This window comes from Perkinsus marinus (genome assembly GCF_000006405.1).
Source record: "Perkinsus marinus ATCC 50983 genomic scaffold scf_1104296967078, whole genome shotgun sequence".
In the NCBI taxonomy this organism is placed as follows: domain Eukaryota; phylum Perkinsozoa; order Perkinsida; family Perkinsidae; genus Perkinsus; species Perkinsus marinus.
This window is the reverse complement of record NW_003203678.1, coordinates 2,795-4,647: the sequence shown is the minus strand read 5'-3', so window position 1 is coordinate 4,647 and position 1,853 is coordinate 2,795. Positions and strand designations below refer to the sequence as shown.

The window sequence follows — 1,853 nt, the reverse complement described above, 5'->3', positions numbered from 1 at the left end:
AACGTCGAGATGCTCTTCGCCGGGTGAAGCGATGGCAGCAGAGTACAGGGCAGTTCCGAGCCACTGAGCAGCTATTCTTTGATGAGCAGCCACATTAACGTATCGATTTACCATCATTAGGCTCAGTGTTTTGTTATCGCTCAATTTAGTGATGATGAATTTACGGGATCATATCCAACACAGTATTGCTTGTGATATCCATGTTGATCCATTTGTTTGTTTGCACGTTGATATTGATTGAGTCAGCCCAGTGAGACTGTAAGAAACATACACCAACGAATTCGCGTCCTTTGTTGAACTAAACGCCTAGACTTACACATATACCAGGTCTAACATCAATCTTCCGTATATTTTATCTGAGCCATGGGTGAAATACTAACGGGGAAGGTAACACATTAACTTGTCGCTACTGAAATCATTCGAACCGAAAATGCTGTAGTTTTGGTTCGGTCGTCAAAGAGTGGTGTTGGCCACGAGAGAAATCGCGCTAAGTGACCGAGCAGTACCCTCCACCGACCTCCCACCCGATTTATTCCACATAGGCTGCTACCGATGTACATGGACTTGAAGTACATTTCCGTGATAGTAAACAGCTGGCGTAAAAACATAAATAACCAAGATCATCTATCAGATTCTCGTAAACATATTGCAACAGCAAGAAGACTGATACAATTGAGAACCACACTATCACATTTCTGGACTTCCGCGATTCTAATTGCGTTCCTAGTCGACTCCTCAACAAAGGTCGCCATAGATCTGCAGAGAATACGTGTTTCTAAGACTCAACGCAACATGCAAGGGGAATGTTCCACAGTCCTGAGTCCTTGAGAAGCGCCAACCAATCATCATCATTTTACACCGCTGATGAGCAAATGAATTGCCTGTTCCCTTTACTCGGACTTCTTCAACTGTTGGCAGCCCTTGAGAGCGTATTTGGCGTTACGCAGGAATTTAGGGCACATACCGCGAGTGGACATCTTCTTGTAGGTAGGGGCCTGACAGAACAAGCAACGTCCGTTTAGTCTACGCGAACACAATAAACCTCAACTAAGTTAGCGAAGCTCCATTTGCGATTTTCGTAGGTATAAAAACGAGCCCATCCTTTTACCTTCTTGATGCCGTTACGGTGGGCCTTCTTGTTCTGGTTATGGTTGGTATGGTTCTTGGACTTGGCCATGGTGACTGATTCTCAATGACTCGAGAGGACGGTTAGAGCACACCAAATAGGTAAATCGATTAAGCTACTGAGTTGAGGAAATGCAAGATTTCAAGATTACTCCAAGATGACGGTTTTTGATGATAGGGAGACTCCTCTAAGTGAGGCTATTCGAAAGTCTTCCGGGCGAACGTAATGGCAGTGTGGACCTTCCGAAAAGTATCGTTGGGGTAGGAAAAGATGATTAACATTAGTAACTATTGGAAGCTCTACTGGTGACACCAGTCTGGCATTGAAATGTGGGGAGGAGAATAAAGAAAAGAATGTGTGAAAGGTGGTACCCGTCAACTGCACCTTTTAAACATCTAGTTCGTTTTTGGAACCATCAATTTCGTCGGGACCGCGACATACGTCAGGCGAAGCTCATTGCGGTTGAGAGTAGTGGCGTGGGCTATCCAAAAAGCTTGGTCACCCTTGATGACAATTCCAAGGCTGTCAGGATTGCAGTCGTGGGCTCTCTAAGATGCGATATAACCACCACGACTTTGAAACAAAGAAAACGTCCTCTCTATTTCGAGCGAATGACCGAGTCATTTAATCCTTTAATGAAGCTCGGTGTGGAGAGTAACGAAGTACCTTCCAGTGCTGCAAATATGTGCTCGTTTTCCTCAGTTGAGCTCAATAGTTTCCTCACTAA

General features: G+C 44.7%; 1 protein-coding gene across 1 annotated transcript; it reads right to left on the bottom strand.

The window, feature by feature from the left end:
* Window positions 1-805: 805 nt before the first annotated feature.
* Window positions 806-1,199, bottom strand: Pmar_PMAR011139 (60S ribosomal protein L29, putative). Its single transcript, XM_002768835.1, has 2 exons — window positions 1,109-1,199; window positions 806-995 (listed from the first exon to the last, which is right to left on the bottom strand). The coding sequence occupies exons 1-2, from the start codon at window positions 1,175-1,177 to the stop codon at window positions 891-893; spliced, it is 174 nt and encodes a 57-aa protein (XP_002768881.1). The 5' UTR covers window positions 1,178-1,199; the 3' UTR covers window positions 806-890.
* Window positions 1,200-1,853: the final 654 nt, after the last annotated feature.

Excerpts from the sequence above, each read along its gene's own strand:
- Pmar_PMAR011139 (XM_002768835.1), bottom strand. The coding sequence starts at position 1,177 with ATGGCCAAGTCCAAGAACCATACCAACCATAACCAGAACAAGAAGGCC. Across the intron at positions 996-1,108 it reads ACCGTAACGGCATCAAGAAG|GCCCCTACCTACAAGAAGAT; the intron begins GTAAAAGGATGG and ends TTGTTCTGTCAG.